Genomic DNA, 14,114 nt, shown 5'->3' on the forward strand with positions numbered 1-14,114 from the left:
ATAGCTGATGGTACAAGCACTAGTGGGCACAGATTTAAGATTTTGGGCAAGGCGTACAAAGTGGATGTGAGGATGAACCTTTTTATGCAGCAGGTGGTAATGACTAGGACGTGCTGCCGATGAGGGTGGTGGATGCAAAAGCAATCAATGATTTCAAAAGAAAATTGGATGGACATTTGCATGTGACTTTTGATGTGTTTTTTGTCACATTCTCAACTGCCTCTCCACCCCATTTTTTTTAAAACTCTTGGTTCATTCTCAAATCAGTCACTGGGTTAATTTTTAGGTCATTCTTTCCAATATTTTGCAGTTGTGAACCTATTGCTATTCTATCCCCTCTGTTTTAATTAGTTTTAGTTACATGCAATAAATCAGTTTTTAAAGCCGCTGGTGAAAGTATTTCTTCTCTCTCTGCCTTGCTTCCCAACCAACTCCTCTCCTTCCCAAAAAAACCCCAAAAAAACCAAAAAAACTGCGGATGCTGGAAATCCAAAACAAAAACAGAATTACCTGGAAAAACTCAGCAGGTCTGGCAGCATCGGCGGAGAAGAAAAGAGTTGACGTTTCGAGTCCTCATGACCCTTCGACAGAACTTGAGTTCGAGTCCAAGAAAGAGTTGAAATATAAGCTGGTTTAAGGTGTGTGTGTGGGGGGCGGAGAGATAGAGAGAGACAGAGAAGTGGAGGAGGTTGGTGTGGTTTTAGGGACAAACAAACAGTGATAGAAGCAGATCATCAAAAGATGTCACCAACAATAGAACAGAAGAACACATAGGTGTCGAAGTTAGGTGATATTATCCAAACGAATGTGCTAATTAAGAATGGATGGTAGGGCACTCAAGGTATAGCTCTAGTGGGGGTGGGGAGAGCATAAAAGATTTAAAGATATTTAAAAATAATGGAAATAGGTGGGAAAAGAAAAATCTATATAATTTATTGGAAAAAAACAAAAGGAAGGGGGAAACAGAAAGGGGGTGGGGATGGCGGAGGAAGCTCAAGACCTAAAGTTGTTGAATTCAATATTCAGTCCGGAAGGCTGTAAAGTGCCTGGTCGGAAGATGAGGTGTTGTTCCTCCAGTTTACGTTGGGCTTCACTGGAACAATGCAGCAAGCCAAGGACAGACATGTGGGCAAGAGAGCAGGGTGGAGCGTTAAAATGGCAAGCGACAGGGAGGTTTGGGTCATTCTTGCAGACAGACCACAGGTGTTCTGCAAAGTGGTCGCCCAGTTTACGTTTGGTCTCTCCAATGTAGAGGAGACTACATTGGGATCAACAAATGCAGTAGACTAAGTTGGGGGAAATGCAAGTGAAATGCTGCTTCACTTGAAAGGAGTGTTTGGGCCCTTGGACGGTGAGGAGAGAGGAAGTGAAGGGGCAGGTGTTGCATCTTTTGCATGGGCATGGGGTGGTGCCATAGGAGGGGGTTGAGGAGTAGGGGGTGATGGAGGAGTGGACCAGGGTATCCCGGAGGGAACAATCCCTACGGAATGCCAATAAGGGGGGCGAAGGCAAGATGTGTTTGGTGGTGGCATCATGCTGGAGTTGGCGGAAATGGCAGAGGATGATCCTTTGAATGCGGAGGCTGGTGGGGTGATAAGTGAGGACAAGGGGGACCCTATCATGTTTCTGAGAGGGAGGAGAAGGGGTGAGGGCGGATGCGCGGGAGATGGGCCAGACGCGGTTGAGGGCCCTGTCAACGACCGTGGGTGGAAAACCTCGGTTAAGGAAGAAGGAGGACAAGTCAGAGGAACTGTTTTTGAAGGTAGCATCATCAGAACAGATGCGACGAATGCGAAGGAACTGAGAGAATGGGATGGAGTCCTTATAGGAAGCAGGGTGTAAGGAGCTGTAGTCGAGGTAGCTGTGGGAGTCGGTGGGTTTGTAATGGATATTGGTGGACAGTCTATCACCAGAGATTGAGACAGAGAGGTCAAGGAAGGGAAGGGAAGTGTCAGAGATGGACCATGTGAAAATGATGGAGGGGTGGAGACTGGAAGCAAAGTTAATAAATTTTTCCAAGTCCCGACGAGAGCATGAAGCAGCACCGAAGTAATCATTGATGTACCGGAGAAAGAGTTGTGGAAGGGGGCCTGAGTAGGACTGGAACAAGGAATGTTCCACAAACTCCATAAAGAGACAGGCATAGCTGGGGCCCATGCGGGTACCCATTGCCACACCTTTTATTTGGAGGAAGTGAGAGGAGTTGAAGGAGAAATTGTTCAGTGTGAGAACAAGTTCAGCCAGACGGAGGAGAGTAGTGGTGGATGGGGATTGTTCGGGCCTCTGTTCGAGGAAGAAGCTAAGGGCCTCTCCTTCCCATCTTCCCCATCCATACCCTGCATCTTCCCCTCCATTCCCTCCACATCCTCTTATGTCCACATTACTCAAGGACTACAGCTCAACATTCATTCCTCTTGTACATTAAAGAGTGTGGCCTAAAGCACCATCCTCATCTTTTCAGAAAAGCAGTTTTCCTTTTGATAAACCTGTATCATTCTGTGAGGTGACTACATATTTCATTGGGTAGAGAAACCAAATGTTTCCAAAGCAATTAAGTTCAACATTAATTCAGTGGAAACAGCTGACTTGAATTTCACCAGAGGGGCAGATGTTTTCTCAAAAATAATGAAGACATATTGAATTTGTTCCAAGTCCATTAACGTTTTTAATTACTAAACCTTACAACAAAAGCAAAATTATGGAAAAGCCACTTAAACAATCCCATTTTGAAAAGACGTTGCGTATTTTCGACACTGGAACATAGATCCAATTTAACGTGTTTTGCATAAAAAGCTAGCACAGCTTTAGTACCAGTTAGACCTTCAAGTCTGATCCCATTACATAGATGCAGTCAACATCATTTATGAACATTGCTCTCCAATAGCAATTGTGCCATAATACATTGTTATAGCAACTTAAACCAAGATCTGGTAATCAGCAAAAAACATTTGGCATTCTTTGCAATAATGAATACAATGGGAAGCAATGAGATTTGAGGCATCCATGAGTTTTGCACTGTTGGTTATGATCCCATTAAAAACAAACTGAGTAATGACTAGCTTGTGCCAATGAGAGATGGGAATCAAATTCCACTGCACTCCCCCACCAAAGCCCACAACCACCTCCCCCCCCACGACCCAAACCCCCCCAAAACCACCACCCCCACCCTAATAAATACTCCATTGAGTTCCCAACTTCAGCTGCACTGCGGAAAGGGGAAAATTCAAAGAGAATCATTAGCGGGTTATATCTCATGCTCCAGCAATCTTAAAAGGCTTAAAAGTAGGATGAATGTGGTTCTTAAAAAAAAATTGAACTAATGTATTATTTTACTGCCAGCCAACTATATTCTTAAATACGTAAACCATCTTAGATGTGAAAAACCTCACTATTTCCAATACCTCCACTGGTTGATGCAATTTATCACAGCGATAACTACAAACTTGGATTTCAAATAGGTTTCACAGATCTTCTATACCAGGTTCCCATTTCAGATCAACATTACCTTCTCATTGTTGTAGTACGACAAATTCTCTCCATCAAACTTAACCCATCGCTTCTGGAACACACAATTCCTGTAATAAAGTTGAAAAAAAAAGCAATGTGACCAAATTCTGCCAACTGATCCTTGGTTAAATACAATAGTGAATCTTAAATACAGAAGAATTGCTTCAAGGTTTGTGGTAAATCTGTTATGTTGCCAAAAAAAATGTTGCTGTTAGAAATGAAAAGGTGCAGCTGAGACCACTGCAGTGAAAACTGAAAGATGTTTTAATAGTAATATGAATATATAATATCATTATATGGTAATAAACTCACTATACAGAAAATGACAACGGTTCACTTGGAAGTATTCTTACATTACAAAGTCCAAGACAGAGGGAAAAGTTGGCTGAATCGGACTCTATTTTAAATGTTTTTATGACCATTGGAAATCCCAGTAACGTAATCACTATTATTATGCAAGGATGTTCATAGTTCATGAAATTGTCCAAGAAAAAGGTTTGGGTTTAGAAATTAATCCATGGGACAAGAGTGTATGACATTAGCGTGTTAGCCTGAAATCCTTCTCTGTAGAAGTAAACCATAATTTAAAGGGAAGCAGTATGACTACATTATGCCAATTGTTTTTTTTTTCTTCAACCTCATTGCAAAATATATGTCAACACATTGACTAAAATAATAGATAGGAATTTTAAACAAACACTGCAATAATATGGTACATCAGCATCCGAAAGAATCATTTCAGGGCCATGGAAAAAAAATCTGCTAGCATTAATAAGCAATAGATTTCCTACTGCCTAGTGCACATGTATTGGGTGGAATTTTACGGTCATGAGACGGCAGGGACAGGGTCCGAAAATGCAAAGCATTCAATAGTCCACTGACCGGAAAATCCCGTTGGCGGAAGGGGCCGTAAAATTCCACCCATTAACAACGTTGATTCAACAAATATCTGCAGAATAAACATATTTTGGACTAAGATAAAATAATAATATTCATAACTAAACACGTATTTCAAATTGTGGGTAACTCCCTCAATCCTTTAAACACTAGCTAATGTATTTAAAGTTGCATATGTAAAAGGATTGTTTAATATCTAAGCCAGAGATATCAGGATCAACCTGGGGATAATAGACAAATAAAATCAATTATGCTGTTCAATTTCTATCAGGTACCCCTATTTTTCAGTCACATACAAGCTGCAAAAGGGTTTAGGGCATTGAAAAATGAATTTTATTATATGATGAAATATTTTCAGAAAAACATGCACTTTTCAGTTCTTGGCTGAAAAATACAATTCACATGACAATCAGAAATCCCAACAATTCTTATGCAATTGCTTGTCTCAGAATTTGGAACTACAGCACACATCATAGAACCTTACAGCATGGAGGAAGGTTATTAGACCTGTCATGCCTGTGTCAGCTCCTTGAAAGAGCTGTCCAATTTCATCCCATGCTCCAGCTTTTTCCCAATAGCCCTGCAAACTGGTTCTCTTCAAGTGCACATCTAATTGTCTTCTAAAAATTTATATGGAATTTGCTTCCACCGCCCCTTCAGATAATGTTCCAGGTCTTAAAAACCCAGAGTGAAAGTAAATGTCCTATTTCTCCTCTAGTTCTTTTGCAATCTGTTTAAATCTCTCGTTATCGATCTACTTGCCAGTGGAAACAGTTATTTCTTACTTGCGCTCTCTAAAACCCCTCAGAATTTTGAACACCAACTATTAAATCTCCCTTTAACTTTTCTGCTCTAAGGTAAACAGTCACAGCTTCTCCAATCTCTTCACATGCTCGATATTATCCTGGTAAACAGTCTTTTGCATGGTCCAAGGCCTTGACATCCTCCAAAAATGTGTGCCCACACTTGTACACAATACTCCAGCTAAGGTTCAATATGATTTATTTGTTTTTGTATTCAACTTGTCCTGTCAACTTCAAAAAACTTGTGAATGTCTGTCTCGACTTTTCTTACATTTCGTTGCAAAAATTAGTGCTACATAAAATTGTACCACCTTTCCCTGTTTTTCCTTCCAAAATGCACCACTTCACACTGACCAGCATCAAATTGAATCTGCCATCTGATTGTCTGTTTCACTCGTCTACTTACATCTTCCTGCAGTCTGCTACTATCCTGCTCCTTAATTACTGTATTGCAACCTTGTAACATCCATAAAATTCAAAATTGTATTCCTATACCCAAATCTCAGTTTGTATGCAACAAGAAAAGCAATGGTCCTAGTACCAACCCCTGGGGACCCGTTCTCCAGTCAGAAAAATATCTGTTTACCCCTACTCTCTCCCTCCTATCCCTTACCCCTCATCACTTACCCAGCTAACCGCAGTCACTTTAATACCACGCACTTCAATTTTCCGAATACGTCTTTCATCTGATACTTGAGCAAATATCTTTGAAAGTCCATATATAAATGTAAAACACCTATTGCACCACCTTGATCAACCCTCTCTCTTATTTCAAACAGCTCAATCAGGAAAGACATCAGGAACAGTTGAAATTGTCGACACCATTTTCACAGGATTTGTCAACGATGGTCTTCAGTGCTGGGATCAGCACCTCACAGCCTTCCACACCAAAGCACTTCTCAGCGGGCTACTTCCTCTTCAGAAACTCCTCAACCTGACCAAAAGGGTGCGTTTCTCTTCATTTGTTTACTGCATGGCACTTGGAGTCTCAAACGTCTGCCTGCTCCTCTGGCACTGCTCCAGATCATTGATAAGCATGAACTCAACACCAATGTGCTGGCACTAAGGCATCTCCAACCATCAAAAGATCTCCCAGAGAGGAAGGACAGTTTCATTGGGCAGAATTTTGCCCTTGGTGGGCTAGCGGGTCCCACTGGCTCGGTAGCGGGCGGGCAGTTGATCGCTGCTGCCGAAACGGGGCCCGCCACCATTTTGAATGGGCGGGCCAATTAAGGCCTGCCCAGCGGCCTTCACGATAGTGTGCGGGGGTTGGGGGGGAATCCCCAATGTCAAAGTGCGCTCTTTCGCGCATGCACGCTGCTCCCTGAGGCAAAGTCCTGTCTCAGGGAGATTACTGACAGGTAAGAAAAGTCAAAAAATAGAGAAATATTAAAATTATTAACACGTCCCCCTCATGTGACAATGTCACACGAGATGGGACATGTTAAAAAGAAACACATAAAGTTTATTAAATTTTTAAAAAACGGACATTAAACTTCATCCCGCTAGTGGATGAAGTTTCATGGATAATCTGGAGCCCGCTGGGGCTCCTGGCCTGCCCGCCAGCCTGAAGGTTGGACGGGCAGGGTCTTTAAAAAGGTGAATTAGCTTGTCAATGGCTTTAATTGGCCATTGACAGGACGGCGGGGGGACAGCTGATTTCACTGTCCACCCGCCTTCCTGAAGATTTAAACAGACCGGGATGATGTCGGGGGTTCCTCCTGACATCATCCCACGTCATTTTCCCCTCGGCGAGCAGGCCCCGCCCCCAAATCACCGAGGGGAAAATCCTGGCCATTGCCTCCAATGAAGGCAGTGGTGGGTAAATGGAAGACTTTGTTAAGATCTGATTTATCTGGGCCATAAAATGCTCCTACCGTCAACTTTTTCAGATGCTCCTTGCAGACTGCGATGTCAAGTCTGTTTGAGGAGCTGACCAGGTTACCTGGTATGGACGACTCCAAGTCCGCATCCAGAATTTCTAGAGGGTCCAGCTGTGCAACATGATGCTCCCGTATCTGGTAAGCTCTGATCAGTGACTGTACTGCCAGATGATCCTCTACTAACTTGTCCACATTTGGCTGGGTGACCATTCTGGGGAGGTGGTGGCATAGTGGTATTGTCACTAGACTGGTATTCCAGAGACCCAGGGTAATGCTCTGAGGACCCAGGTTCAAATCTCACCATGTGAAATTTGAATTCAATAACAATCTGGAATTAAAAGCCTGATGATGATGACCATGAAACTATTGTTGAATACTGTAAAAACCAACCTGGTTCACTAATGTCCTTTAGGGAAGGAAATCTGCATCCTTACCTAGTCTGGCCTACATGTGACTCTAGACGCACAGCAATGTGGTTGACTCTTAACTCTGAACAAGGGCAATTAGGTATGTGCAATAAATGCTGGCTGAGCAAGTGATGCCCATATCCCATGAATGAATAAAAAAAAAACTGCATGCACAGTTGGCACAAAATGCTGGTGCATGTGCAGATTCACCCACCAAGATGGGTGCATGTTGTTTTGCTTTAACAATTCAAAGACGCCAGTTTAACACTTAACTTTAACCACAAAGCAATATTTTTCTTCTGATTTACTGAAATAAGTTGAACAAGTGAACAAAATTCTACATATCCTGGTTAGCTCAGTTGTGGATAACGGGGCTCTCAATCTCAGGGTCCTTGAAACCAGAACCCTGAATTGGATGATTTTTTTTCTGAACTATTTTGTTCAAAATACTTTTTGTATTTTTTTTTAACCAATGGTGAAAGCCCACAGTTAAAAACATATTAGTTTTAGTTTTCAAGACTGACTCTGTGCCAAACTAATTAGTTGCTGGGGGAAAAAAATCCATTTTTATCATTACGAGAACCTGACTATAAAAATGGTTGCTCTCCGAGTAGTTGCAATCTTTTTCTGTTAACTGATTTTGTTGTAAAGGAAACATTAAACAACATCAGCTTGCAAAAAAAAATGCATACTTCAGTGATAACTGCACTCAAAAGCAACTCTCCCTTTAAACAGCCTGATGCTACATCTGTGCATGTACAGCAATTGCTCCCTCTAGTGCTGTGGCACAAGCAAACAGCCTTATTTTTCATTGACAATGATTTCTAGCAGTTCTCCACCATTGATTTAGACTGACTAGCCTGTGGTAAACAAATCTCGCTCTCTTCCCATTTTTTTTTTAAATAGATATATAACATGTACAACCCTCAGTCCTTAGTCCTGCACTCCTATATCCAAGGAGAATCAAAAAGATTGTGATCAGAGATTCCACTTTCTCAAACCGTGCTTTCCTTTCAGAAATCTAGGATGCATCTCATCTGGACCTGGTGGCTTGTTAACATTGAGTGACGCAATCCACTGAGTACCTTTCTAGTTGCGTCCTATCTAATATTGATATTTCACCTCTCCACTACTGTGACATTAACATATTAACTTCATGTTCTTATTTTAAAAACAGTTGCAAAGTACTCATTTAGTACTCATGCCTCTGCCTCCACTGGAAGATTGCCTTCATTGCCCTGAATTGATCGTTCATCCTTTCACCATCCTTTTTTATTCAGATATTTATGAAAGTTTTAGAACTCCCTAGGTCTTCTTAACACTTAAAACATTGAAGAATAAGGTTAGAAGGTTACCCAGGATTCAGATGGAGTCTGAGCACTCGCAAAATACGGCTTGCAACAGGCTGCGGCACTATACCCAATGTCAAGCCCAAGCAATGTAAATCTACCTACCAAAAGTTTTCTTATAAACCTCACCTTAATTAACTTCCAAACCACACTGGCCTGAATGCCTAACACCCAAATGACTGATTTTCTGGTATTGCTCAGCCAAACCGCTTTGCATCAAATGAAAGTTAGAGTAAAACAGAGGCTTGAGTTTTAAGACAGTTCTTTCGTTTACAACTTTAGCAAATAAATGGCAGGTATTTTTCTAATGTCAGCCTAAAGTGCATGCTGCAATCTGTGTAATGTCAAGTATTTTCCAAATTAAAATCACTGATTCGCAAACAGTGCAGGTAATGATGATGCTAATCAACCAACATTCTCGCTAATTTTCCTTTACTATGCGTGACCCATATAACTGCATTGCACAATCCTTTCATGATTTCTCCTTGGCCCCGCATGCATGCATCTTAAAGGGAAAGTTGGTAGTGCATAGCCCGTTTGTTCCCTGCGTGTTAAGTTCCAGATTGCTGTGTAGCTGTACACTTTAGAGGGAACATTGCGCTGAACACTTCAACAAATGTCACAATTGTCAAACAGAGTTGGTGCCGGATGGCAGAAACAACCTTTCTTTCATACTTTGTATTCCCCAGTTAATCTTATTTTGCCATGCCAATGACACGGTGACATATGCAATTCTCATCTCTTTATCAAAACTTTCATTTTCAAACACAAAACTGAATGGTTTAAATGTTTAAAAATAAGTCTCACATGACTGGATTGGACAGGGTGCCTGTGAAAATTATCAAATGTAACACATCTCCAGATTTTTTGCAGCACTTCAATAAAAAAAAACAAGTTCTCAAACCATTTTAGTTATAGACAGATGATCGGGGCATTGAAAAATTGGCCCATCTTTCAAATTACCCTCCAAAAGTGCCAGAATTAATCATTCAAAACACCCCCTCCCAAAAAAGGGAGAATGTCTTTTTTTCCCTCTGTAATTAATAACCTGCTAAAAAAAAGTTTAAAATGTGCAGCTTTGAAATATGTGTTTTCTAAAAATGTAATTTAATTAGGTTGTTAATTATGGAGAAAAAACAGCTTTTGTCTATGAAATTTCAGGCTTTTGATGTCCACTGGAAACAACAAATCATCTTTTATCATTTGATAATTAAATACTTAATAGTCGTTAATATTACAGGTCCCACTTTTCTTCTGGATGTCAGTTGCAAAAATAGTCGAAAAGCCAATACAGATTAATGCAACAAAATGTTGTTTTTGATTTTTACCACAAAGCTGTTGGTTAATATACACAGCTCATTAGCTACACCTAGTGGAGAAAAATTGCACAAAATGGATTGCTCATTCTTACTGAAAAGCCAAAAGTGCTGTCTCAAACTGATAATTTTGTTTTGAATCTTTTAAAACATTTGGGCATCTCTGGCTAGACCAGCATTTGTGGCCCATCCCTAGTTGTCCTTGAGAAGGTGGTGATGGGCAGCCATGTTGAACCGCTGCAGTCCATGTGGTGTAGGTACACCCACAGTGCTGTTAGGGAAGGAGTTCCAGGAATTTGACCCAGCAACAGTGAAGGAACAGTGATATATTTCCAAGTCAGGATGGTGAGTGGCTTGGAGGGGAATTTCCAGGTGGTCCTGTGCACCTGCAACCCTTGTCTTTCTAGGTGGTAGAGATCACAGGTTTGGAAGGTGCTGCCTAAGGAGCTAGGTGAATTTATGCAATGAATCTTGCAGATGGTACTCATTGCTGGCACTGTGCATCAGTGGTGGAGGGAGTGAATGTTGAAGGTGGTGGATGAATTGCCAATCAAGTGGGCTGCTTTGTCCTGGAAAGTACTGAGCTTCCCAAGTGTTGTGGGAGCTGCACTCATCCAGGCAAGTAGGGAGTAATCCATCACACTACTGACTTGTGCCTTGTAGATGGTGGACAGGCTTTGGGGAGTCAGGAGGTGAGTTACTCTCCACAGAATTCGCAGCCTCTGACCTGCTCTTGTAGCCACAGTATTTATATGGCTAGTCCAGTTTAGATTCTGGTCAATGGTAACCCCCGAATATTGATATTGGGGGATTCAGCAATGGTAATGCCATTGAATGTCAGGGAGAAGATGGTTAGAGTTGTTCTTGTTGGAGATGATCATTGCTTGGCACTTGTGTGGCACGCATATTATTTGCTACTGTTATGACCCCAGCTGATGTTACTACTGGACAAGTCAGATCCCAGGGTGGAACCTGGCTTGATAGATCCTAACTTTTAATTTTTGTTTAGATAGATGGAGAGTGACTGCTGAACAGAGTTACAGGAGTTAGTTGATGAATTTTTAACAAAAGAATAAAATAATTATTAAACAAAATGAACTATATTACAATGCTCCTTCATCCCAACTATACCTTTACAGATACATACAGATTTATAAAGATAACGCAAGTTACAAAAGCTATCTTATACTCTAAAGTTCACAGTAAGTACACAGTTCATGTAAACCAGTAGGCACCCTGTGGTCAGACACACCATACTCTAAAACCAAGTGACAGGTGCCATCCCGAACAGGTGATATGGATCTATCCTCAACTCTCCCCAGACACTTGTCACACTGTGAGCCAACCAGTCCCACTGAATTCCATCTTTCACACAGGGGTTTCAATCTCCATCCTCGAAGAACTTGCTTTGGAATCTTCTCCCAAACAATTATTTCTCTCAGATGCCTTCCACAAGGGCCCACCTCCACAGTTTCAAACTCTCCTTCCAATGTTCCTTCCCGCTGGATCGCCACATGCATTCAAGCTTTCTTCCACACACTCCCTCCCTGCCTCAACCATGCCATCAGAACACCACTACTTCACATGCCCATGGTAAAGAGTCACAGGCCTTCAGCTGTCTCCTTGGATCTTCTATTTTCTCGCAGGCCTATACTGCATTAAATCTGCATCCTGTCACTTCTCCCTTTAAGCTTGGCGACTTCCTCTGCTCTTCAGTCTTAACTTCACCTAACAGGACCTTTTCTAAATTCCTTTTCATTCCCTTCGACTAGAAGGTCTTCTCAGGACCCCTTTTCTTCTGTTCTTTGGGGAAACCTGCTTCCTACAGCTCCCTCCTGTCCAGCTTCACCTGGCAGCTGGCTTCAACTTTAATTTGGGACTTGTTATCTGTCCCTCTTCTATGCTGCTTCTACTGGAAGCTCCGTTCAACCTTCGAGCACATTGACATTCAAACTGCTTTTGGTTTCTTTGCCTGTGTGGGGCCTCTCTCACTCTCTCTCTCTTTCTCTCTACCCCTGTTGCTAGGCAACAGCAGTTTTTTCTTCTTTATTTGATTTAATTCCCCTTCAAGAGTCATGAAATCTCATTAAAATGCAGGCATCTTTTAAAGTGAAACTAAAACTAAGGTTTCATCCTTTTAACCCACAAATACAGAAATGCAAATTAAACTTAAACTTAAAGATGTACCTTATTCCTAACACCTCCAAATAAACATATAACTTACTTAAAACCAACTCTATTTCCCAACACTGCTAATGAATGTTGAGCCTGACTGTTGTCCAGATCTTGCTGCAATTAATGTCCTACAAAAGCAATAAACTTGCCCATTTGGTATTCCCCAAAACTTCTGATGGAAAGTTGCAAAGAGCAGCTTTGATAGAGACAACTGAGTCCACCCATGGAGTGAACTAATAATCAATAGGGTTCCTCTTCACTCGACCCAAAATATGAGTCATTATCTCCTCCATCCCTTTCTGAAACCCTTTCCATAACAATTGCTTGTGATGTTTTGGTAACTGCACAACAACTTTGAGACATTGAAGACGTTTGAGGAGAGTATAAGCAACAGAAGTTGATTACTTAAATGGCTTCTTTACTGACAATTTTATTTGGAATATCAGCTCACTGGGAAAAGTGAATCATGGAGAACATTAGTTCCACTTAAAAATGTCTCAATTCTCTAGATGTCACAGTTGGAATATGCTGCTTTTAAAAAGGTAGCCCTCATGGTGATGTGAGTTTACCATCAGACACCTGCTGCTAAAGACTTGGCGAAAAAAAATCCTGTTTGGGTTTCAGCAGGTTGGTTATTCCATGACCTGTATACTACCAACTTTCTTAAGAACAATTTCTACCATCTACTCCCCAGTGGGCATCCAGGCATTTTTTTTTTTGTTTGTTTTGCGATTCAATACTCACTCTAGAGGAAAATAAGCAGCTTTGCTCTCCTGCCTGGCCGCAGCAGCAACCTGGCACTACTCACAAACAACAACAAATTGTATTTATATAGCACCTCGAACATAGTAAAACATCCCCAGACACAATTAGACATGGGCCACATAAGGACTTATTAGATCAGATGACCGAAAGCTTGGTCAAAGAGGCAAGTTTTAAGGAGCTTTAAGTATTAAAGGAGGAAAGTAGAGAGAAATTCAGGGGTGGAATTACAGAGCTTAGGGCCCAGGCAGCTGAAAGCATGGTCACCAATGGTGGAGCAATTGAAATTGGAGATGCTCAAGAGGCTGCAATTAGAGGCGCACAGATATCTTGCATGTACTATACTAAAAATAATTATGCATTTTGTCTAGAACGAACTGTGACTTGTTTCTTTCTGTCATGATGCAAAGCAACAACCAGCTAACATCAAGTGCTTTCTTTTGTTAATTAACTTTTGTTTTTAATAAACTTTCCTAACACCACTGCACCAAGTATCTCCTTATCCAAAATCTATTGTCTGTTCTCTGAACCTCTTACACATCAGGGAAAAACAGAAAAAATAAAGCGAAAGGCTCTGTATTTGAAAGCATGAAGAATTAAAAACAAAACAGATAAATTAATAGCACAGATAGAAATTAAGGTTTGTTCTCATAGCTATTATGAAGGTCTAGTTCCAAAGTGATCAAGGTTAGAAATGAAATATCCCAGGAAACAACTTTTAGAAGAGATAAGCAAAATGGAAAAGGAGGAGGGGTAGTCCGGATAATACAGGATGAGATAAAGACAGTAGAGTGAAAGAATGTCAGCTTGGAAAATCAATCAGATTTGAGTGGAACCAAAAAAAGGGCAGAAAACAATAGTGGGTGTAGCTCATAGGCCCCTAAGTGGTAGTTATAATGTCAGGCAGGATATAAATCAGGAAATTAGAGGTGCAGGTAACATGGGTAAAATATTAATTATGCAGGATTTTCATCTTCATATAGATTGAGCAAACGAAATTTGCAGTAAAAATGTA

The 14,114-nt window shown here is 41.1% G+C and overlaps 1 protein-coding gene across 9 annotated transcripts in view; it reads right to left on the minus strand.

The window, feature by feature from the left end:
- The window catches only part of arap2 (ArfGAP with RhoGAP domain, ankyrin repeat and PH domain 2), a 461,240-nt gene that overhangs the window by 295,527 nt on the left and 151,599 nt on the right, over window positions 1–14,114 (minus strand). For all 9 annotated transcript variants that reach the window (XM_041205604.1, XM_041205793.1, XM_041205626.1 and 6 more), the window contains one exon: window positions 3,506–3,575. In XM_041205604.1, coding sequence (XP_041061538.1) covers window positions 3,506–3,575 — 70 coding nt within the window. The remainder of the gene's footprint in view (window positions 1–3,505; window positions 3,576–14,114) is intronic.

Source organism: Carcharodon carcharias, chromosome 1, assembly GCF_017639515.1.
Source record: "Carcharodon carcharias isolate sCarCar2 chromosome 1, sCarCar2.pri, whole genome shotgun sequence".
NCBI lineage: Eukaryota > Metazoa > Chordata > Chondrichthyes > Lamniformes > Lamnidae > Carcharodon > Carcharodon carcharias.